The sequence below is a fragment of the Nothoprocta perdicaria genome, unplaced genomic scaffold, assembly GCF_003342845.1.
Source record: "Nothoprocta perdicaria isolate Ctin4 unplaced genomic scaffold, notPer1 scaffold_248, whole genome shotgun sequence".
In the NCBI taxonomy this organism is placed as follows: Eukaryota; Metazoa; Chordata; class Aves; order Tinamiformes; family Tinamidae; genus Nothoprocta; species Nothoprocta perdicaria.
Genome location: NW_020455475.1, coordinates 701,299 through 724,131, shown reverse-complemented (window position 1 = coordinate 724,131; position 22,833 = coordinate 701,299). Strand labels below are relative to the sequence as shown.

Here is a 22,833-nt window from a genome sequence, read left to right as displayed (position 1 = left end):
TAAAATTACTTCAAAGTAATCCTCCCAAATGCAACCTGATTTGCAAATTTCATTACAAGCTATTAAACTAGCAGCCTAGGTTTTCGATTCTTGTAAACCAGCACAACTTCTCAGAGCCCGAGCATTTGGGAAATCACTGCTTATTTTACATCAGCAATTACAAATGATGTAAGTGTTCAGAATTGAAGGCATAAACGAAAAGGACCACTTTGGGGACCCTCAATCTTCTTAATTTGCATTTTTTGATATGAAGATTGTTATATTGCATTTTAATAACAGCATCTGCACTTAGCATTCATTCATCTGGCCTCTTATAGCAGTAACTATAATAAGAGACTATTCTTTACACACAGTCCTAGAAGTAGCTGCAATGCAAACAATACTTTCAATGTACGTTACCATGGTACAATCCTACATAGGAAAGTTTTAGTAGCTTATGAAGAAAGGAAAATACATAATGCTTTTAAATATAAGAATAGAAAGAGATAAGCAATGAAATCTTTTGATCTGGATTTGGTCAATACATTTCAAAACATTGAAGATTTTGAATTCAGGAGTTTGGCAAGAGATATACTATAATTTTACTATCTGTCAGGCTCATCTGTAAAGGAAACCTAAGTTCAAATTCCTGCATAAAATAAGTTATGCTATAGTTCAGGCTAATTAATAGTCTCACTGATGGACATTGTCAAAGTTTTGTAAATTTACCCCCAAAATTGAAATAATTTATTTCAGAAATGTCAAGACAGCATTTCTATGCTGCTGTAAGTTGCGATAGAGCCTTGTGCCATAATGATGTTATATATATTGTGCTAGAAAATGTACTCTTCTTTGGTGATTTCTCTGCAGTCTTAGCACTTCTGAGTTTTTCTGATATTTTCAGAAATMCATCTAATATTTGTCAAAGATGTCAAGATCTCCTTGGCATCTTTCTTTGCAATATAATATAGGATAACAAGGTTAGCAGGGGCAGCAATCATCTTGCTAATAAATTTCTTCAAATCTTGGAGTTAGAAAACAAAGCTCTAGTTATGGGTACATCAACAGTTAACTCCCCATCAAAGACGGCTGTGATTAGTAGCTGGAATCTGCCTGAGCTCAGTACATCTGAGGATGTGATTACAATTATCAGATATAAAATAATTAGCTGGTGATACGAGCTGACAGCTAATACAGCTACAATAAACATTAAAAGAATGATTTCCAAGCGGATGTAGGGTATGTATTCTGTTTCCATACTGTTTGATATGGTCGCTGTAAGGAGCTAGGGCTCAATACCAGATGCTGCGTGTCCTACAAGCTTTTTCTGCAGCTGTCTGCAGCCTGAGAAAATCAACAGCGCTTTGAATAACACTCTTAGTAAAAGCATCTTCTTGTCACAGTCCCTATAGGATATGAATCCCACCCAAGTGGATGAACTGATTTTAAATAATACCAGCTGACAATGGCAGCAGAAATTCTTAGTAGGTCTGACAAAGTCCTGGAAATGGCTGTTAGCTTTGGGAAATAAAATCCAGCCCTCTGACAAAGACGACCCTTCCTCCTTGCACTTGATCAAATGCAACCCCAAATGTAACAAGTCTTTTCTAAATTCCACTGGCAAAGTTTTGACAGGACTTAACACTTCCACCATGGAGTCCATGCCTCTGCACTTAACTGTGTCACTCGGAAGAATCTAATGGAAAAAAATCCCTGCGTTCAAGTGAGAATTTTTTTTTCCTCTCAAAACTAAATCTGGGGACTCTTATTTAATTAACTTCTGAAATCTATTCTAGATGTAAGACCATTGTTTTTCCAGTCATAGCACTATGGTCTTGCCTCTCCTGAAAATACACGTTTGGTTGTGGATGTTCATTATCGAGCCGGTGGGAACAAGGTCTTATTTTTACCTGTTGATGTCAGCTAAATGTAAACCTCAGAATATTAGAAGGGTCAAATACTGATCTCAGTCAGATTAAAATCTGTGTGTTCAGCCTCACGAGAGCGTTTATAAGGTCTAAAACTTCTTAAAACAAAAATTTTAAAATACACTCAGGCAAAAAGACTTTTCTTGTATCAGTAAATTCTGAGTACCCAAAATAACCTATTACTATTCATTTTATCAAAATGCTTAACTGTCTAGGTAACTTCAATGTTAAGCAAAGATGTTAGGGCAAAATTAAAGAGAGTACTGAAAGCTTAAAGCTTAAAAGACAAAACAGCTTCACGCAAGTCATGGGACCAATTTTGTAGGAGACTGAATAAGGGTGTATTTTGCATCATTTTGAGCATAATTGTATTACTCTACCATTTCAACAGACATTTAAGTGCTTAAGTCTTAGTGCTTTCAATTGCATAGCTGCTGCACATGTGTGAAGCTATCAGCGAGTGCAATTTTGCACAGCGGCCAAATCATATTATTACGGAAGAACACACCAAGTGACATTATAGATAAAATAAACCACAATGACTGAGACAAAATGAAAGACAGAAAATCCTGTTCTTTGTGTACACAAAAAGTCTATTCCAGGAACTAGCAGCAGTTAAAGGTTACAGAAAAGTGCAGGAGGTGGAAAGTTCAATTAGATGCTACCTCCATTTTTTAAAAGAGTTTTCAGAAATTTGAGATGGTTTATCATACAATAGTGTATCAAATAATAAACAATTGTGCTTCATAAAATCTCTTCTACTTCTATCCCATGTGAATTTTTAATCTTTAGAAGCTTTAGGATAAAATCATTGAGTAATTTAGGCTAGAAAAAGGTGTGGGACCTTTATAGAGATCCCTAGTTTAACCTTCTATTTGAAATAGGTCCAATTAGATCAATTTAAGAGTTATTGCAGAGTTAAGTAAGATATTTCAACTAAGTTTGGAATAGTTCTCAAATTCCCTGGCCAGCCAGTTCCAATCTTTTCTCATCCTCAAGACAATTTTTTTTCTGATCTGTCCAATTACTGCCCATTGCTTCTTTTTCTCACTCAAGCATTCAAGATGAGTTTGTCTCCATCTTCTCTATATCCTGTCATTAGTCAGCAGAAGRCAACCAAAAAAATTCCTCTTAGCCTTCTCTTTTTAGGCAAATTTAGACTCCAAACCTTTCCTTGCATGTTTGATGATCCAGTCTTTTGACTCTCTCTGCTGGAATCACTTCAGTTTGTCAGTGCCTTTTGCATACTAAGGATCTCACAACCAGACATACACTCAAGATGGAGTCTAACAAGTGCCAAATAAAGGAGAAGAATCGTTCCCCTTGATCTGCCAGACAACCTCTTGCTGATACAGCTCAGTATGGAGCCAGCCCGGAGGCTGCACTGTGCAGGAGGTATTCAAGACACACTTGCCTCTGTTGTGCTTCAAGAGGATCCCCTTAGCATATTTCACCAATCTGTCAAGATCCTTCAGCACTGCACGCCTGATTTCTAGAGACTTGAATGCTCTGGTATCATGATGGTTCAGCATTTACCTGAACTCCTATGAATTACTATTATTATTTGATTTATAAAATTCAACAGCTAAACATTTCTGAATTTAACACGCTAAGTAATGCTTGAAGACAATATGAACATGTTCCTGCAGTACAATAGCAAGTAACTATCCTGGTTAACATCCTATGCTTGGAAAGTTCCTCATGTATTAATTTACATGAAAATCCAATAAAACTAAAGCTACATGAACATGTCTACTTTGCATTTATCATCACAGTAGCATTCTCATTCTTACTCTTGGTACTAAAATTATATTTTTTGTAAAAATCTGCTTTAGGATCCTATCTTATAAATAGTGTAGTATTCGGTAATAGTGTAGTCCCAACAAGGTGATATTTTAAACCAAAAATGTTAGTATATCTAGTATATGTCTTTATTAAATAAGAAATAATTCTTTTATCAACAGATTATGTTTATTATCCTTCATTTTAGGCAACAAGTCACTTGGATTTCCTTAGGATATCTAAACTGTACTGTGATTGTACAGATTAGGGGTTGGCCTGCTGGAGAGCAGCTCTACGGAGAGGGACCTGGGAGTCCTGGTGGACACCCAGTTAACGAGGAGTCAGCAGTGTGGCCTCATGGCCAAGAAGGCCAATGGGATCCTGGCCTGCATCAGGAGGATGTTGCCAGCAGGTCAAAGGAGGTGATTCTGCCCCTCTCCTCAGTTCTGGTGAGGCCTCACCTGGAGTATTGGGTACAGTTCTGGGCTCCCCAGCATAGGAGGGACGTGGAGCTTCTTGAGAGGGTCCAGCGGAGAGCAACAAAGATGATTAAGGGAATGGAACATCTTTCATATGAGGAGACACTGTGTGAGTGGAGAAGAGAAGGCTGAGAGGAGATATGATTAACACGTATAAATACATGAAGGGAGATTGTAGGGAGGAGGGTGGCCAAGCTTTTCTTGATGGTGGCCAGTGATGGGACAAGGGGTAATGGGTGCAAGCTGAAACACAGGAGGTTCCATCTCCAGGTGAGGAGGAACTTCTTCACTGTGAGGGTGACAGATCAGTGGAACAGGCTGCCCAGTGAGGTTGTGGAGTCTCCTTCTCTGGAGGTCTGCAAAACCCGCCTGGATGCCACCCTGTGCCACATGCTCTAGGTGTGCCTGCTTGAGCAGGAAGGTTGGACTAGATGATCTGTAGAGGTCCCTTCGAACCTTGAATATTCTGTGATTCTGTGTGATTCTGAGATTCTGTGATTGTAGGTAGGAAGGAACCACATTTCTCATAGATCTAACCAACTGAGACCTTGTTGGGAACCAATGGAGCCAAAAAAGGCAACACTCTACTAAAAAAGGCAACATCTACTAAGGGGGCAGAACTAAATCAAGTCTTGTGATCTTTCAGCTTTCCAAATGGAACTGATTTACAGCAGGAGAATGACCTACAGCTAGTGACTGATTCCCAAGTGTATCAAGTAATTCTAGATTTTTCCTTAGATTGGCCTCTGACAACTGTTCATAAAATCCCATAAAAATCAGGCACATATGACAAGCATTATAGACCAGAAGCTAGACAAAAGACATCTTCATTTCTGAGGAATAAGATTGCACTAGTCACATCTAATCCTTTAGACAGAAAGAAAAAAAAAATAGATATAAGATCTAAAAGAAGGAGGTCTAGGGCTCCTAGGACAGTTAGAGCAATTCTGCACTTAGCCCAGTCTCCAACAGCAGCCAGTCCTGGAGGCTATTGGAAGAACATAAATAAAACATATGCTTACAGTAGTTCTTCCACTGAATAGTCCTATGGCAGCTGGTGATCTATGGGTCAAGCACTTCATTAGCCAAATGCAGTATACTCAATAATTTTGAATAGATTTTTTTTCTCCTCTTAGAGTTTTGCACTTCAATAGATCTGAGCTCATTTTGGCTATATTTAGCTGGAATGCAGCCTAAAAATGGCCCTATATTGTCCTTAAACTACATACTGTTAAGGGGCTATTCTGGCATATAACTTGCTCACTCTGCTCTCAGAGGGTAAATGCCAAATTAATAGGAATGGCCTTTTAGTAATTATGAAGAAGGTATTAACAAGTTTGCACATAAAGATAATTAAAATAAATTATGAATTCCTGAGTAGAAACAGTCTAACACTAGGAAAGACACCATCTTTCCCCTAACAAATCCACAGGATAAGGAGAGCAGAAAAGGACCTTGCTGGACAACAAGGATAACATATTGGTGTTGTAAAGAAACAGCAGAAAAAACTCATGTATCTGTCAAATCTAGCATGACTCTGAGATATCTTTTCTCTTCTTTGGTCATTGATACAAAAAACCACCACCAACAACCACCAAACAAACATCAAAACTCTTTCTATTTCATGTCATAGAGAACCTTCCACTATTATTCTCATTTGTGAAAAGAGCTTAGTTTCTTCTAGGAAAGACTTTTTGTGATAGGGATATTTAAAGGGAAGGAGACAAGAAATTTAGGAGTGGACAATGGAGCCTGGCTAAAAGATCCACTGCCTGACCAACATCAAGAGGCCAACCAGCCAGCAGGGTCTTGCAAGGAGCTCCCAGGCAGAGAGAGAAGTGAGTCCCTCTGAACTTGCTCCCAAGACTTGATCTCCCACTTCATGATAGTGTTAGAAAATCTGATCTTTGAAACATGGGAACTGGAAATGTCCTTGAGATCCTTCAGATTTTCATTCCTGCCATAATTCAAAAGAGTTTTCTAACAGATTTTGTCAATCCAGTGCAAAAAAAAAAGGCCTTGATAATGGATTTCTGCTAGTGAGAACACTTCTTTCAGGAAGGCAAGAGATGAAAAAAGACACTGCTGGTTTTGCTGTCTTTGTACTCATCTGACTAGAGTGGCCTGATATGCAGAAATTATTTCCTCCATATTTGCATATTTAAAAAAATGCTTACAGAATAAAGTGATTCTTTTTGATTAACATCCTATTTACACTCCTTTTAAATCTTTGTATAGATTTAGATTTAAATCTTTATACAGAACGATCTCAAAAGTAGTTGGTGTTGACCTTAGAACTCTTTAACCACATCATATTGAGCAGGTACTTCCCCTCTCCTGTTGAGCATACTGCTTAGTTTTCAGAGAATTCAAGATACAATCTCCTACTAGGCTAGACACATAGGGGAGGATGATACTGGTTTACACTGCAGGCTTAATTCTTTATAGGAATGTGTCATGAGACACAGTGTGTTTAAAGGTATGGCCTGCCCTGTCTCATCACTGGGGCCTTAGCCTATTTTGGACAATATCGAGAAAAGAATAAAAAAACCATTTTCTATACCTTTTTTTTTTTTTTTTTTTCAAAACTTAAGGTCCTAGGCCTGCCCTGCTGCCATTTGTTGATTTTTCATGAGGGCTGACCCATGGTCATCCAGCTGGTCTAAATTCTCTCAACAGCCCCTTATGAAGTCAAACTACATTTAGGTACCAACTCATCCCAGATGGCTTCCATTTTCATGATAATTAAAGTAAATAAGAGGCCTTTATGCCCTTGGACACCATTACCTTTCAAGATTTCTGCTGTCAGCCTGCTTCTCTTGAGGACAAGACATGAATAAATTGTAATAACTACAGTATCTACCTAAACACAGGGTAAGAACACTAAGTTCATTAMGTAAGAGTTGTTCGTTCCATGCTTTCAATGAAGCCAAGACTTTGTGGAGAAAAGTTGTATGACCATGTAATTAAAGAGAGTATTAAAATGCATAGTCRCAATGATAAATTAAGATAATCCTGACAATTTTAATACTACAATTTCCAAACTTTTGAGCGCCTAAATTTGAAACAAATTTATTCTACAAGGCTTCCATGTATATGCACATAATCTCCTAGGCTTCAAGAAGCAGATTGAAAACTGCTCAGAAATTCCATCATGTTATATCATAGAGACAGTCATTTGATCTATAAGTAGSCTGTAAATGACATAAAGAGTAGCAAGCTGCAAATCTATACATGGAACAGCACAAAACAAATGGAACATCCAGAACTGTCTACATTTTTAAAGAGAAGAGAAAAAGCAAGTGAAATGGATTATTCATATGTATTTGCTAGGYTTATCTACTACTCCTTTTTGCTAGTTCTCAAAAAACACAAGCTTTTTCCACATCTCCTCCAAAACCTCTTGTTTTAATCTTTCACCCTCCACTTTCCACATCTGGCCTTGATACAAGTGGAATAACAGCATAGAAAAAATCCCTACAAAATATAATACATCCAGTGGAATTTAAAGAGCTGGGTAGCTCACTGAAAAAACTTTAGGAAACATTTAGTCAAATGAATACCTTTCTGGACTCCCCTATCTGCACTGACTGGGTCTCTATGGATTATAGGGGGAGACTGGACACTTAGCTCACGTGCAAACACTTCAATTCAAACGTTTTCATCTGGAGCTATATCTTTAAATCTAACAATTACAGACTTGGATTCCAAAATTAATAACTTACTAGATTTAGGCACAATATCATGAAATAATAAAAGTCACTCCTCAACKAAATGCCAAGATTCCTTCCCAAACATAGCTTCTATCAAGAACAATCTGAAAAAATCAATAAAATAAGTTGAAAGTATCCTTTTATAAGAAATAGAATAACTTAGAACTGAACCWTTCTGGATTTCAGTTTACCATAACAACGTGTGTATCAAAAAAGAAAGCATGCTCTGAGAAATCATGTCCTCATGCTTAGTAATATAAAACTTCATAGTTTGTCTTCTGGCATGCAGTTTCCATTAAGTATGTGTTGTCTGTACTACARCACTAAGCTTTCCATATGGGCTTTAAATCAAATTCCAGCTTGTTATTGATACACCCTGTATGAACAGATATCCCCTAAAGAGTAATGACCCCACATAGCACTTACATTGGCATAATTTTCATCAGTGAAATGAGAACAGTAGTAGTAAAAGAACTCAGAGCTGTTTTGAAAGAACTGCTTATTTTCTTTGTACATTTTTTTCTGAATTACTATGATGGATTTGACTACTTCCACTCCATCTTTTGGATACTCCCTGAATACAAGAGCCCATAGGCTTTTTGAATGATGCCATCTAATTTTAGTTGCCTAAATTAAAAGATGCCAGGGCAGGGAACTGCCCCTTGTGTCTGTGCTACTGTCCTCAGAGCCTCCAAACAGAGGCTAAATGACATGTTAATATCAAGGATCATGTTCCAGTGCCAAAGAATCTTTTCAGTCACTGGTTTACTACTATCAACATATACTAARTGTCTAATATCTGCTTTATTTCCCTAATTGAAACTGAGTGCATGATCCCTTATATCCAAAAATGGATGGGATAGGGATGGGTGGGTATGAACTGCATACAAGTCCTTGAAAAGTAGTCCGGGAGATTGGCTAACATGTCACATTTAATTTTGTCTGTGTACAGAATTAAATGAGATTAATTYAACCTCATGTAAGCGAAGGATATATTCCAAATGCATCTACACTTTATTGCACTATATTTTATTTTGTATGCAGCTCTTTCTGCTCCATGAGATTTGTTTAGTTCACAGGAGAAGTTAGAACTAACAGAATATACTGATGAGAAGCGCTGGAAAAATTACACCCACAGTGAACTTCTACAAACAGTAATATCTAGCCGTAATCTTCAAATAACTAACATACAATTCATGGGATAATATGCATTAAAGAGTCACAAACTTCAGCTGATCCGTTTCTAAAAGCAGTTTTAACTTTTTTTTTTTTCATGGCAGATAGCTTACTTTTAAGGTACCATAATTTCCTATTAAAGTTATTTTCCCTCCACTGTTTATTCAGACCTGCAGTGTACTATGAAAGCATTATGGCTGCTGCTGCAACTGAATTATTGCCCATAACAGTTGAGTGTTGGAAATATATCCCTAAACTAGCAGGCGAAGTGACAGACACACGGTGTTCCTGTTAACACCAAGGGAACAAAACCTGAACTAGAGCATTCATGGTGTGATGCTGTAAGCCCTCCCTGTATGTCTGTTTGGGTGCCTGATGGGGAGGCTTTCTCCTGAGGCTGAGGGAGGTATCAGCACTATAAAACAAGTGATAAAAACTAGACATTTACAGAATGAAGTAGGAGTATGAAACGACGCTGTTATTGGTTTGGCTTTTTTTCCATCACTACAGTTGGCTGCTTTGCAACTGTTCATTGATAGGATTGACGTTGATACTGTGGGTCCTCTGCTCACAATGTAGTGATAACACCATCATACACTGTGAAAAAGTAATGTGGATTTTGTTCTTAATTTCYGTCATGTATTTTCAAATTATTTGACTTTCATTTGTACATTGTGGCTTATTATTACCCATATAGTCCTCTTGCATCAAATTAAAACTGCAGATACAATCACTAACCTTCAATGAGGTCAATGACCTTTCTATGTTACCTGACAGCCTTAGTGGATGCTTTTCAAGCAAAGCTGAAGAATTGCTTGCCCTCCTCTGTTAATGCTTGAAAATTGATTGGAGCTTTCCTAGCTCCTCAGAGACACCAATATAGCACAGATCTCACAGAAGAGCGAGCATCCTCATTAAGTTTTAGCTCTAATTTTATGAAATGTTTTGAAAGAAATAAGTATAATCAGTATTTGTCTTTTGTATCATAAGCAAAACCATACTACTAAACAAATACATTCTTTTTAGCCCAYAGTGACATCAGAAATACATGTTTATCATCTGTTCTGGACAACTTAGCATGGTTTTGGCCCAGGGCAAACTGGAACTCAAATCATTTGCAGTTGTCCAAATCAAGATAACCACACGTTTCTGAGGTAGCTGATACAGCATGATATATGTACATGTTTCTCTCCTGAACCTAGTTACYAGTGAAAGAAAGGAATTACCTCCATCCGCTCTTGTTTAACATCATCAATCTCATCATCTTCAAACATGGCTAGGAGTTCCCCGGTCTGGTCAATGGAGTTGAGAAAGTCTTGAGCAAGTTTCTGCCGTTTGTTGGTGTTGTTACTGTTGAACTTGTCTAGGCAAGAACAAACAAACCCCAGCAAACTGAAGTTATTGGGCTATGCCAGGCATGAACCAACTCTGAAGAGTTTCTCTTTGAAGAGGGTTTGTCTCGAAAGGAAGTTGTTCTGTAGGAAATATCCTCCTTGGACAGGTTGTGACACATCTGAGGTGGAGACACCAGTGGGCTGCAGCAATGATCTAGTCTAAAGACACCAACCTCTAGGCAATGGAGGCTGTATCAGGTTAGGTCACATCAGCACTGGGACAAGCAGTTTGGGACAGCCTGGGTGGGAAGTCCGGGAATATCAAGGAAGTCTGCTTATAATTTTATCTAGTGCACATATATTCTTATTTTTTACTGAAGGATTCAGAGTGGATAGAGTCACGGAACAATATTATCTTCCTTATTTGTAAAAAAGAAATCATAAAAATCATTCAGGGTAATATAATATATGCAGGGAACACACTCTCCCAAAAGCATAAGCAATATCTGAACATCTCAATCACCTACAACCTAAAACCTAAAGCATATAAATTTTAGGGTGCAACTCCACTGCTCTTACTACAGATGAGGGGCCATCCCTTACTCAAAGTCTAAAGAATCCTGGTGAAATGATCTCTATTTTTCCAAGGATAAAAATAGCTATGAAAATATTCAAGTGCCAAAAAAAAARGTTTAAATTATCAAAGCCAAAACACGATCTTCAATTAACAGATCAACTGTGCTTAGTAAACATTTCGTGAGCAYGTAAATGACTTATGAAAAGCATTTATGTGTTGTTAAGTAGTGAAGTAGTGACATGGACTTAAGCCTTAAAGAAATACAGTTGTCAGGTATCCTGCCAGCTAGCTTGCATGAAACAATGTGCTTTCAACTATTGTGAAAATAAAATGCCGCAGGCAAATGAAATCTCTAATGAGTGGACAAAATCATACTGACAGATTAAGTAAGTAAAAGCAACAAGTGCACAGTTTATGTAACATTAATATGTCAGTGGTMCCAAAGACACAGAATTCACTGTAAGGGAAAAAAAAAACAGCTTTAAAATTCCAAGAAAAGAAGCAAGTTAAAAATACAAAAAGTGGCATATGTAGATTGCAATGTACTGCCATAAAGATATGGTGAGATTTATATTTGTTATGATAAAGTTTTAACTTTTTGTAAATGAGATGATAATTCATTTATTGGTATAAATAACTCAACCTTTGATGYAATTGTATATATTTATACTAACAATTAATATGATATTTATGCTAGAAGTTAATATGGCAGAGATTAATTTTTTTTTTGTAATTCAAAGAGCTTTGGTGTTTAAATGAATGTCTTGCTCGTTGAATGGGGAAACAAAAATATTTCCTGTTCTTTAAAGGAAAAATTCAAAGTATGAAGTATTGCAAGCCCAAATCACATATTAGTATTAAATAAATTTAGATTTTTTTTTTTGCAAAAATGTCAAAACTCTTTGATAATAATTTAACAAGAATCTCCCACTTGCACACTGTAGCTGTCACATTTAAATTAAACATAGTGAAATCAATTCGGCTTTTAATCAGCACTCATTTCTTATTTCAACAAACTTCTGAAATAAAACACTCTCACTTATCATTTGGAAGGTAGAAGGAAATACTTTATTTTGAAATAATTTAAATTGAAGAGCAGAGATTTAAAACAGAACTACCATGAAGTCAGCTTTTTGGTGTTTACAACTATAGATAACATATATGTAATTTTCACTAAGCTGTTCAGGGCCTTTAAAAAATATGAGACCTCCACCCAAAACACTGTCATGTTTTTTTACCTTCAATGAGGTCATCTTCTTCTATGCCTTTGACAATTTTAGATTTGTAGTCTCGAAAAAACATGTATTTAAGTAGCCTTCTAAGCTTCTTCTAAGAGAAAAAAAATACATTAATATTAATATATATCTAGCTAATAGACTTATTTATTATTTAGTCCAACTTTATAAAACAGAAACACAGAAATCTATAACAGTATTCAGTAAATATTTTACAATGTTCAAAATTCCTTATTCCGTTAAACATCCATATGTGGATAGTTCATCAAGGTCAGCCGTAATTCCACATAAAAATTATTTCTTTGGGCTCCTTGTTACTTTGGTTGCCAACCAAAAGACTGTAATGAGTTTAACTTTCAGAAAGCAGAAAATCAAAAAAATTCAGGCTTCCTTCCTTTGGGCACTCCAAACCCACAACTTAATAATAATTCAAACCTATAWATGGAGACTTCCATGATCTCTGACATCAATTTTAAACACTGCTTTCAATATAGCCTTACTGATCACATCAGAAAAAGTCACTAAAACTGTTTTTCACATTTTAGGGTTATTTCCATTTGATATGTATTGGTCATTTGATTTCACCTAGTCAAAGAAAAAAAGAAAAAAAAAAGAAAAKAAATATTGCTGATAAAAATAGCCAAAAAGAATTTTTTGGATAATTTCAAAATTTGAAGAAACTGGCTTTTAGATTCTCAGGGAAAATTCTGGTTTTAGCTATTGAGTTGATCTACCTGTTATTCAGAAAAAGCAAGATCATCTCTAAATCTGGAGATTTTAGTAAGCTAAAGTACAATAAGACAATTAGAAAAAAATACATAGGTTTTCTTGACAGCCTGAATAAGGAAAATCTTATAGTCACACTGTCATCTGCAGCCTGCATAAGCAGGAGGATCACAATATCTATTTTTCATATTTAGGAAAACCTTATAATGGATAAGGATCCATATCTATATTACTATTATTAAGAATTTGCTTTCACCTCTAAGGCACATCATCCATCTTAAAGCTAATTTAAAAAAAAAAAAAAAGTTACTGTTAGTAACCATTAGTTCATCAACTAATGAAGTTGATGGAGAAAATGAGAATTGATTACAATGCAATGTAACTACTGTGCTGTCACAATGTAGTCATACCTTTTAGCAAAGCTCTTCATGATTATGGATTTCTTTGCTACAAGCTAAGCAAACACAATCAATGATAATAAGCATCTTATTAGGTAAAATACAACATACCTTATCTTTGCGCATTAAAAACAGGAGATCTTCAGCRGAGATGACTCGAGCTCCTCTCATCTGAGAAACATCAGCTGCTTGCTGCAACTAAAATAAATGCAAAAATTAGGATGGTGASTTAAAAATTGTATTCACTGTTTTTTTATAGGTTCAGATAATATTCTTCATGGTAGCATATGGCAAAATCTATTCCCTTAAAAGCACAAGCTGGGACTCTCCCAGGTGTCACTGACTCTGGTCCTGTTAGCCAAAAAGAGAGCAACAATTTCACAAAAAGCCTGAAACATTTGTCAAAAATCTCAAGCAAAAACTTTGTTTGCTTATATTTAAAACGATCATTTCTACAYGGCTCTTTTTCCTCCCTACTCTGTGTTAGTCTTGAAAGTGAACTTAGAATTCTCTCAGGTAACGTAAAAATGTCGAATTCTTTCCATACCATTTTATCTGCAACTGTGGATGGTGAGTTGATCCTTCTCCAAATTTTTAGAATAACAAATATTAATTTTAAAGAGCTTACTTAAGTATTCTGGAAAGAAATTCCACCTTATCTGACTTATCGTTACTAGAAATCATGCCCACATGAAGACTTCGCCTTTATCAAGCAATTGATAAAAGAAACACTGACTGAGCAGACCAGTTCTCTTGGATATGAAGGAGGAGACGACTGAGGGATGCCACCGGATCCATTGGAGGTGGCCAAGGATGTATGGAGAGATGGTCTCTCCTTGCTTGCAAGAGRATGCATGGCAGGGCTTCTGGAGGTCCAGAGCACTTCCAGTTCTGTTGTAAAGAGCAAAAATCTCTTTTCTGAGGGACTGAGTGAACCAGTCTGTAATTCATCTCCCTTTAGGACTTCAAGAAAATCAGGTTGGTTGCACAAGACTCGGTAGTGCAAGCCCAGAGCCCAGCCTTGCCCAGGGAGGTGCTCGGCCATCCATAGGCCTAACCAGGACCAACCCGACGTGTGAGGTGGCGTACGGTGACTTTAGCAACATTGAGGTGTAAAGTTGGTGGGCTGAAAGGATGTTTCCCAATGYGAAGCACACCTTTTCCTCCAAAGTCAAAACCACTATCCAAAAGATGAGATTTAATCCTAATTAGCCTTTATCGTTGCTGTTTTCTGATGGAGGCGCTGCATGGGAGCACAGCACATMAGTTCTCAAAAAGGGAGATGTCTTCAAAAAAAATCTTGCTGTTAAGCCTCATACACACCTGTAACACGATCAATGAGCAGAAATTGAATTTATTTCCAAATATCTTCATATTCTTCTTGCAGAAAGGCATTAATGCACCTGAAAATAATTTAAAGAAACCCTATCCATCCTGCTYGCACTAGCAATGGTTTCACTCTGTATCACTGGCTGAATAAGTATATTATTAATCTGAGCTCCCATGCTGCTATGCCTTGAAATAGGCCTATTCAGAAGTCAAAAAGATCAACAAAAACAGTAGCTGTTTCTAATATCCAAAGGGGGTGGGATGTGGGGAGACTAGAGGCGGGGGCAGATTTTCATCTTGGCAAGTGCTCAGTGCRCAAGAGATGCAGTCTATAAATCATAATACTGGACTGCATTATTTTTCTTTTCTGTACTAATCACATGCATATAAAACCTTAAGTGTATGTTAAAATGCAACTCGTGAGCTTTGGGGTCTCTTCTGTAAAGATCCATGGCCCTTATGGTCACTGAGACCAGAGTTTTTGGCAATTCAGGAGTCTTCATAATCAAATCCTCCTGACGCTGACTTGAAAAATGTGAAAAACGATCACTGTGTTTTTCTGGCGCGAGCCAAAACTGTTTCTTATTGTGATGCATTTGGGGGTGTTCAAGGTACTTGTATTTCAAATGTAAAATATAAAGAGCTGGATAAAAATAAATTTACCGGGAACGAGCTAATATGCATCCCTGGTATAAATCCAGTGCCACTAATGGATTTGTGCCAAGGTTGACTTTGGCCCTAGGAAGTTTATAAGTGTCACAAAAAAATGACCTTACCATGATGATAATACAGCACAGCTTTTTCAAATCCATATAAAGCAACAGCAGAAGTATCTAGCAGGATCRTACGTTCCAGCTAACGTATATAGGGTCATAACTATGAGGCACACAATTTTTCTTACCATGAAATCTGGGCATTTTAATTTCTATGTGCAGTTGAAGACCTTATTTTTCCAAATGATCAACACTTGACAATATCATGTAAAGAAAAGGCTGCATGCAGGTTACTTACAGGACTTGCCCAGTTAAGTAAGGGAGATGAAGGATAACAGGCCAAGTTCATGCCCTACTTGCTTCTAAGTAAATTCAGAATAACAGAGTTTACTTTAGTGGAGTTATTCTGGGCTAAAAACAAGATTAAAATCTGGAAAAAAAATATTTCTTAGCTGCTACCTAAACAATGAAAACTTTATTCGCATTTTGCCTTGAATTTTGCATCTATTTTATTTTAAGTAATGAACCCACAGTATTTAATTTCTTTGGCTTAAAGAGAGCAAAATAGGAAAATAATTACTTCCTGCACAGTTATAAAATATGGATTATTTATYCAAACAGACCATAATGAGTTCTGCATTGGTACACACATATTTACCTGGGAAACCAGGCTATACTCAGGTAAATATGTATCCAAGCAATTAAAAAAAAATTACATCCCACACAGCCTAGGCTGAGGGGGAAGATGTATTTATAGTTTTAACGCACACATAATTGACTCATTCAAACCACAACACGAGCGYTCCACTATAATTAGCATTATAGCCAACTATCTTGTTTGACTGTCCCAGAGCTACCGTTAATATGTAATATGCTTCARTTCCTTAATTTCGTGGATTTTTAGCTCCTTGGCAGCAGGTCTGCTGCCAGGAACTGCAGCTAATATCTATGATTTTAAGGGCTATGATGACTTTTCACACCTGATGCTGCAATAGCAATCGTGGAAAGGCAAAAGTAGAGATACACCAATAATTTCTGAAAATTTCTCTTTGAGCCTTGGCCATACTGGGTACCAGGTATCAAATTTGGGTCCCAACATGCTCTTTTTTCTTCCCCCAAATTTTTGAAATTATTTGGGTTATTTAGCTTTTGACAGAAGGCATTTTATTATGGATCATTCAAAGAAGAGCAAGTTATCATAGCKTCTTTAAGAAGAAACAGCCCAAATTTTCCCAATATCAGAAAGCTATATTTAAGACCTCAGAATCTGAATATATTTTTTATTGCAGCTAAATTATGAACCCCTAAAAGTGAAGTTTTAATAACGGAAGTGTTGAAATGACTTTAACTATAGCAGCGCAAATAGCTCTGTTAATAATTAGGAGTTTATGAAAAATAAGTGTATTTTACAATTTTTCACATTACAAAGAAGGTAGTATATACAGTAACTGTATTTTAACGTCTAAGAAGAAATGGCTGGGGAATAATATTTTAAAATGTAATCACTGGTTTAATGACTTTATGAAGTTAACTTTCTTGGCAGGATGAACTGAACTATGTTAACAGTCACCTTACGGCTATTTTCTTTTTGCAACTTCTGCAAATTATAGATTTGTTGAAAGGAGTATTCTTTCTGCAGTGACAGCAGCACAGTTACTTCAGTGGTACTGTCTGCTTTTTTTTTTTTTTTTCTTTCTTCTATAATTATTTTTTCTTCCATTACCTCCAAAGTCAACAATCACCAATACTACTTCTACAAAAATGTCTCGATGGACAAGCAGTCAAAAAGCTGGAAAACAAGCATGTGATGTTGTGACATAATCACTCCAATTAAACTGTATAGCAGAGCTGAATGGGTAAYGTTTGCATGCCTTTAGGTTGCTGATAGCCAAGAATAATGCTTCAAGAGCTATGATTCTGTTTTTATTATAGAGGAAAATCAGATCATGGTTCACCTGGCATTTTAGCAAGGGGAGGAAACAGGAAGGTTGTTTTGTTATTAAGCATGCATGAAGATTTACCAATTTCTAACCTTTTCTATTTCAAAAATATGCATCTAAAAAAATACACCATAGAATACTCTGAATTTAGAGGTGATGTCAAAAATCCACTCCAAGCTGAATGCCAGAGAAGAAAACCCTCAACATCCCAAATGGAGGCTTTAATAGAGTATTGTTATTATTATTATTATTATACAATATCCTTTGAATTTCAGTACCTGTAGATCATGAGAATAAGAAAAATACAGCTCAAATGTTATGGCCATTCAGGTCTTAGTGCTCACTGAGAACCTGCTCCCAACTATATCCCTTGCTCTGTTTGTTTCTTTTCAAAAATTTACCCTTTAACATCTGAAAAAAGATCAACCACTTCATCCCGCCTTCTAGCTGATGCCAATGACTTTTGGATCCCGCAAATCAGGCAGCCCTACGAGCTCTGACTTGGCTACCGAGACTCTGCAGCCAGTTACTAAGGTCTGCAGAAGAATCCTCTCCAGCAGCAGATGGATTTTGTTTTCTTGGAGAGGATAGAGAGAACATCTATAGGTCCAATAGGGAGTGGTGGCTTTGGTATCTGGGGCAAGCACTCAGAATNAAAAAAAAAAAAAAAAAAAAAAAAAAAAAAAAAAAAAAAAAAAAAAAAAAAAAAAAAAAAAACAGACTAGCAAACAGTGAAGAAAATCCTTTCCTTATTGTCTTTCAAACTGGAAATGTGTGAAAAGGAAGAAAAGATATTTGATTACAACACTCAATTGAGTATCTGGCAAAGTTGGGGGGTGTAATATTTCTTCATTCTACTGACTCTTCATTCTGATTCGGGCAACAGAAAACTGGACATGCATATGTGGTGTGAAAACAGCAGGAGCAGAGCAAACTGCAACATGTTTCTGCCAATGTTCCTCATGTTTCAAGCAAGACCCTTATAAACATATATATATATTCCAAGAAAAGAAGCCTGTAAAAACATCCCCAGGCTTTAGGAAACTCCATGGAATTGGTATGTGCAACAGAAGAGGTGTGCAGGAGCTCCYGGAGCTCCCTGCGGGTTTAGTGGCTTCTACCCTGCGGGACATCTCAGCAGTTGGACAGTGTTCATCAAAAGGCTGATATGATAAAATGGAAGCTTACCAGCTTTTAAGTTAAAGCACATACCCTTTTTCATTCAAAGGGATACATAAATGCAACAGAATAAGCTAGACTGTGCTTGATTGTCCAAGGCACTGTCAGCCTGTACTTAACACACCAAACCTGGGAATATGCAGTCAGGTAGATTCCCAGGCRTCTAATGATACACTGGGTTATTCTGCCACAGGTGCAGCAACTTCACAGATGCTCAAGTTTATCAGGGTCCSTCTGGACTGAAGCTCTGCCATTTGGCATATCAAGCACCCCCTAGTTAAGTATTTCCATCCATCTTATAGAAGATGTTGAAATATATGGGCCTTGGTAATATATTTTTAAGGTCTACTTTCCTAGGTTCTTCTGATCATGAAGATTTGCATCTATTAGCAATTGTATGTCCTTCAAAATTCTATTGAGTTAAATAATAAATTTCCAAATAAATGGTGAAATCAATACTGCTATTTTTCAGCAGTTTTACTTTAAAACAAAATCTGTTTTTTTTAATTATATTTTTCACAAATAATACCATTTTCACAAATACAGCTTCTCTAATTAGATCTTGCTGTTATATTTTCTATCAGATAGGGAGAAGAATTTAATACAGGTATGAACAATTAACTATATTCCAATGTAAACTTCAGGCATAGCTTTTTCTCTACTTTTCCTTCWTTCAATTCTAACTCCAAATTCAGCATTTGGGGCTAGCCTTTTATATTCATAATTCTTCTTCTCCTTGTAAAAGCAAAAGMGAGCCTATTGCACATTCGATATTTTAAGACGGTGACAATAATCAAATCAAGTGAAATCATCTCAACAGCAGTAAAGCTATAAGGCTTTTAAATACAGAAAAAGCTTCACACTGAGCTCAGCTTCAACAYGGTCTTGTGGGCTATACAGACCTTGAGAATTCAGAATTTTGGATAAAGCTGAGGGTTGCAACCACTGATGCTCTTTCCAACTGCTAATGAAGACAATACAGGCAAGAGAAGACGCAAAATTAGAAATGTTTACCCTATTTTTTATTACTACAGGACAGAAAAGAGTAAGTTTTCAAAATATATAAGTGGGAGTGATGTAGCCTTCTTCTACTGAGCAGGCTAAAAAGTTTGTGAAATAAGAACTTTGCAGGTTTCAAGGATTCAGAAATCAGTGAAAAACTGAAAATTTCTCAAGGCCAAGAGAACCTCAAACTTTGAAAGAAAATATCTTTGCATTTCCCTAGGAGAAGCCTGTGGAGGCTGAGGACATTCACAGCGCTGACAATGTCTGCGTACTGTGGGAMATGCTGTGATCCCTGTGAAAATCAGTGGCAGCAAATTTCCCTCTATCCAAACTAAGTGGTGTACTCTGGAGAAAATTATATTAAAATGTACTGTATTTGGATTGAAACTTTCCTAATTCATTGCTTTATTTATTTTACAGCAGTATCACTGCAGCTACTCCAAGCTACATGTATCACTTTCATCTAGGGGATCTCCCAATGCGTTTTTGGTACTACAGCACTATTAAAAAAAAAGAAAAAAAAAAGAAAAACAAGAATGTGAAATGTTTTCAGCAATAAATGCATTCACCATTCACTCTTGCTCAAAGAAAACAAAACAAAACAAAAACAGAGTTAAAATTCACCCCCCTGTAGACCTGCAAAGATTATTTTATTTTCTAACAGTTTGCTAACTCAGATTTATTTCCTCTCTACCGCTTATTCTATTTCTTTCCTTTCTCCATTGCTCCTGTGGCATGCAAGCCGGCAGAGGTTTACACTATACCACAGCTTCCTGCCCTTTGGTTTCAAATCCCAGCACAAACCACCATTCAGGATTATTGTTCCACAGCTGCTAATTCTGCACGTAGGAGAAGACCGTTCTCTGCTGATGGAAACACCGTCCCATACAAAGAGGTTTCTCACCCTCATTGTTGCAGAAAGAAGCATTTGTTTCAATCAGGTGCCCTTGCAATGCTCACCCAGGAAAATAGGCGTACCCTTGCACGAGTTGCATCAAGACCCTAAATAAATATTCTTCCTTTCACCTGTGTCAGCAAATGGAAGTCAGGATTTTGTTTGTGACAAGGAAAATTAGACTTGTGTTCATCTATTCTAAGCACGGAGATGAAGTGATGAAGTGACGTTGTTCTTTCTGCTTGTTTGTCCTCTCCTTTGAATGGAAGAGTGTTTCCACCAAGTGGGACCTTCGGAGCCCGTGCAACTGCTCCACCTAAACCTTATGGGAGAGCTCAGATTAAGCAGAGAGACATGGAAGTGCCTACTGGGCTAAATGGTTTGGGAGGTAGACAAAACATCCTGCTGTCCAGGCTGAAGACTGGCAAGTGTAAATCTTGCAGAGTGAGAGGCTACCAGCTGGATGAAACATCCACTAAAAATAAAAAGAGAAAAATATCAGGGGATGGCAAAACCATTGCATTTTAATGCTTTTTTTCAACCACAATGTATATCCGCAGTATGTACTATGACCCTATGGAGAGTCACCCTCTGTTCTGTAAACTTTAATTTTGGGGAAAACTTTTGTCAATGGGTATAAGGTATAATCTGAAAAATACAAATGAGAAATAGGATGTTTCATGGCACTTCTCTCTTATATCAGCAAGTTTCTCTGCAGTCCATTTCAAAATAGCTTCAAAATACTAAATGTACAGCAGCTTTCTTTCAAGAATCTTCTAATCCAAGATAAAAATTGGCAAGAATTGGGATGAAAAATAGAGGGGAATTTGCAAAAATAACTATCCCAATGCCAGGTAGATCTATTCTCAGGAAAAAAATAGGAAGGGAGRAAGTCCYGTGTTTTCTATGTACATGCCTATATGTTAGTTTGTTGTCTTTTTTTTTTTTTTTTTTTYTWAATTATATGAACAACCGATCTAAGAATTTCGGAAAAAAACACGGTAAATTGTATAGACGATAGCATGAGCATTACAGATTTTCTCTTGGGATCATGAATGAATGATATGAGAGGAGAGAACTGTTTTGCAGGAAGAAAAGAAAGAAATATGAGGCAGCTTAAACATGAAATCTGAACAACAGATATTTATGCCTGAAAAATGGACCTGATTTCCTAAATCCTATATAATGTTCATTCTTTAATTAACATTTATTTCCCAAGGACATAAGTTGGAAAAGGCTGTTTCGCATTACTTTAGCACCAAGAGAAAGAATCACTTTCAAGCCACGAAAAGGCTAGGGGAAAAAAAATAAACATGCCTTCTGAATATAATTTCCTCTTTATTGCTACTGCAGTTATGAAATGAAATCTATTATTTAATTAAATTGGATCAAGCAACAGGAAGAGAAGGGAGTGTTTGAGTCACAACATCTCTGTAAGAATAAATTACTRTGCTTCCCCTTGGTTAAAGACAGTTTTAATGCATGGACTGAAACTGTCCGAATGGTTAAAATCAAACTACTGGGAGGTATAAAGACCTTCTAGCTAACAACAACAATGAAACCCTCTGAAATGCACGTTCTTAACAAAAATATGAGTAACAATAGGAAAAAAAAAGATTACAATATTTCTATCAGAACATATTTTCATATTTTCAATAACTAGAAAACTATTTTATTTATTCAGATTTTCTCCAGAATTTGAAGATAGTATACCATAGCTTCTGGGCTTGCTTTGTTTTCTTTCTTTCATGCTTTGCATTGCAGATTTTTAGATAATCTATTATGAAAACTCTGAAATTTCTCTTCTCTTACAACTAAAATTTTATTAGTCATAAGGGATTTCCCATAGCTATGCTTGAGTAATGTTTACTAGATCTTTCAAATTGAATGCAACTGTTGGAAAAGTTGAAGTATTTCATTTCTTAAGTATGTTCTTGGCATAAAAAAAATAGGGGAGCTTTAAACTTTMATGAAAAGATAAACTGAATTCTAAAATGTTGGATTAGATACCTTGGCAATAAGTATAGACTCCACAACTGAGTTAGGAACATGAAAATGCTGTGATCTGGTACATTATTTAAATTCACATTGGCTTCTGTGGAGCTGCACTGAAATAACTTGCTTGGAAATATTTTCTTTGTCAGATCTAGAATACACTAGGTTGTGATGGCATTTCATAGATAATTAGGTACTCACAGAACAATGAAAAATGTCTTTAAATTCATTCAAGGAAAGCCTTTCCTAAGCCTACGGGCAGAATGGCAAAAAGCATTTCTTTTTAAAGAAATCTTTCCAGGAGTCAAAGCAGACAGACCTCAAAAGTCCATCAGAGATTGTAAATAACCTCTTAAAACTGAAGTATACATGAGATGAAAGGTGTGGATAAGCCATCCTTTTGCCGAAGGATGCAAAGAGGTTTTGATAAAGTAAAGAATAAAAAGAATA

General features: G+C 36.5%; 1 protein-coding gene across 1 annotated transcript in view; it reads right to left on the bottom strand.

Annotated features, from left to right (window-relative positions):
- SUPT3H (SPT3 homolog, SAGA and STAGA complex component) overlaps nucleotides 1–22,833 on the bottom strand; it is a 238,513-nt gene that overhangs the window by 65,246 nt on the left and 150,434 nt on the right. The window contains exons 3-5 of the mRNA XM_026039980.1: nucleotides 13,439–13,525; nucleotides 12,207–12,297; nucleotides 10,284–10,420 (exon numbers count right to left, since the gene is read on the bottom strand). Of these exons, the coding sequence (XP_025895765.1) occupies nucleotides 10,284–10,420; nucleotides 12,207–12,297; nucleotides 13,439–13,525 (315 nt within the window). The remainder of the gene's footprint in view (nucleotides 1–10,283; nucleotides 10,421–12,206; nucleotides 12,298–13,438; nucleotides 13,526–22,833) is intronic.